Source organism: Monopterus albus, unplaced genomic scaffold (genome assembly GCF_001952655.1).
Source record: "Monopterus albus unplaced genomic scaffold, M_albus_1.0 scaffold14.1, whole genome shotgun sequence".
Lineage (NCBI taxonomy): Eukaryota > Metazoa > Chordata > Actinopteri > Synbranchiformes > Synbranchidae > Monopterus > Monopterus albus.
Genome location: NW_018127894.1, coordinates 866860 through 869265, shown reverse-complemented (window position 1 = coordinate 869265; position 2406 = coordinate 866860). Strand labels below are relative to the sequence as shown.

At 36.0% G+C, this 2406-nt stretch overlaps 1 protein-coding gene across 1 annotated transcript in view; it reads right to left on the bottom strand.

The window, feature by feature from the left end:
* The window catches only part of rab31 (RAB31, member RAS oncogene family), an 8897-nt gene that overhangs the window by 5895 nt on the left and 596 nt on the right, over window positions 1-2406 (bottom strand). Inside the window, exon 2 of the mRNA XM_020591314.1 lies at window positions 819-898. Within this exon, the coding sequence (XP_020446970.1) occupies window positions 819-898 (80 nt within the window). The remainder of the gene's footprint in view (window positions 1-818; window positions 899-2406) is intronic.

Here is a 2406-nt window from a genome sequence, read left to right as displayed (position 1 = left end):
TGACTCTCAGTCCATGTTGCCTGTGGGTCAGAGGAATGTAAAACAATCACCAAACAAAAAAAGAGTCAACACAATTGAATCAGTGATGAGAGTGGGCTTAAACATTTGTTTAGATATGACTTCTTTTTTCTCATCGTGTCAAAGCAAACCTAACTTTTATAAATCCATCTCAGTTTATCTCATGTTGCATGAGTCCAGATGTCACATTTTAAATTAGAATAATTAAACTATAGCTTAAACACACTCAGGATTACAGTGTGGGATTTGTCTAATTTGCAGTATATTAAATAGCATTTAATATATGTTTACTTTTTGCATAATGCTGCTCCATACAAGCCAGACAGCAGTCTATTTAGTGTTTACCCATGGGGTTTTAAGGTATACTGTACATGTGTACTCACTTTAATAGTCAGTTATAATTAGACAAAAAAACTATTCATTATTTACTCTCTATGAATATGTAGATGACTTTTAGTTAGTGTCTTGTAAGATGAGGTACTTTGACATTAGATTTATCAAACTGCTCAGCTCATAAATGGCTCTGGGTGTAGCATTTAAAACTGACAAATATTTCTAAAGCCTATAATCAGTATTATTAGTATCAGCTTGTCCACTGGCTTAACCATGAGTACAGATGACGCCTCTGTTTACACTCAAACAGTTCACTTAAGTTGACATTACACACAGTTGAGAGCAGAGTTTTGGACTTTGGGCTTCATTTGATGTCAAACTTCACTGTCTGATTTTGGGACAGTATGTGAACCTATGTAATTAATTTGTTTCCTGATGTTTGATGATGTGTACTGAGATGCTCTTACCCTATTGTTGGACTAATGTTGTGGTCAAAGTGATCCTGAACAAACCGGCAAACAATACTTGATTTCCCAACTCCCGTATCCTGAAAACAGGAGGTTATACATCACTGGACACACATGTTAACAGAGTCAGTGCTTGCCATTAATACTACTGATTATGCAACCGTTTGGTCACATGCCCAACCCATCAGACGACTTCCTGTTATTCAATGAATCCTACAACTAGCTCTGTTATTTACAGTCACTATCCCAGTTTTTGTATCAGACACACTTTATCTGTCATAACAAAACAAAACAGGTATAGTTTGTCATAAGACAGCTAACACATACATACACCCTTGTCCAGATATACAAGAGAGAAAATCAGCATGAAACATACACATAAGAAGTCCAATAGAGACAACAACAAACCAAAAGCAGTGCACAAACCAAACAAAGTGTTAGTAGGTTACTGTGACGCTGGGCCCATATTTATCAAAGCCCATTTTTAAAAGTTATGACTAAAAGCTATATATCAAACTGCTTAAGTGTGATATATAGCTGATAGGTGACTTAAATTTAGGAGAACTCCAGCAGTCTCTTAAGTTGGTTAAGAGTAGTTCCTAGATGACTGCAGCACAGAAACAGACAAGTACACCTCTGTTTCTGTGTGAAGGCTCGAGCACTTTATTAAAAGTAAAGTAGTTTTAGTCTATTGTTATATCATTATTAGAAACAGACAAGAACAAATCAGATTTATTTGCAATCCCTTCCTAAGCATCTTCAGTGTCTGCGCTTAAATTTTCCATCATTGTATGATTTCTCTGGTGTATGTCATCTATAAACAATAGAATATTTTGCAGCAGTATTTTGTCTTTATTTCAGACAGTTTCCTATAGTTTCACTCATTAATTAACTGATTTATTGGTTAATTGATTATTTATTCCCAGAAATGTAGATTTCACACAGACTTCACTACCTTTCAGAAGCAAATGTAGCACTTTTTACTCCACTACATGCATTAGATAGCTTTCCTTACTTTTCATAATCTGAATAATCAAACAAACTACTGTATAATCATAAGACTTCATTGATCCTCAGTGGGAAATTCACAAGCTACCCAGCAGTAATTCAAAGGTAGCTCCGCCTTTACCAGCTGAAACATTAAAGTGATAAACACAATAATTCATAAATAATGATAATCCAGTAATATGATATAGTCTACATTACTGTGAAATGTACCATTCTGCATAGCTTACTCTTACTTTTGGAACTTTATTGTGATGCTAATACTTTCTAAATTTGACTTAAATAACACTTTGAATACTGGACTTTCACAGCTCATAACGTGACTGCATGTTAAAGCTTGAATACACCCCGCTGTTTGTCAAACCGAGGGCTAATACCGACCAGACAGTCTCTTGGAGAGCTTGTCATCGGCTTGTGGTGGTATGCACAGGCCTGGTAAATGTTATGCAGCTCTCAGAAGTTCTCGGTTCCCCTTTTCCTCCATTGATAAACCGGCAGTTTGAGGTCAAACATCGCGTATAGAAGCACTAGTGTATGTGTTTTGCTAACACAGCAGAAAAAAATTACAGCTGCCTTGTAGCGG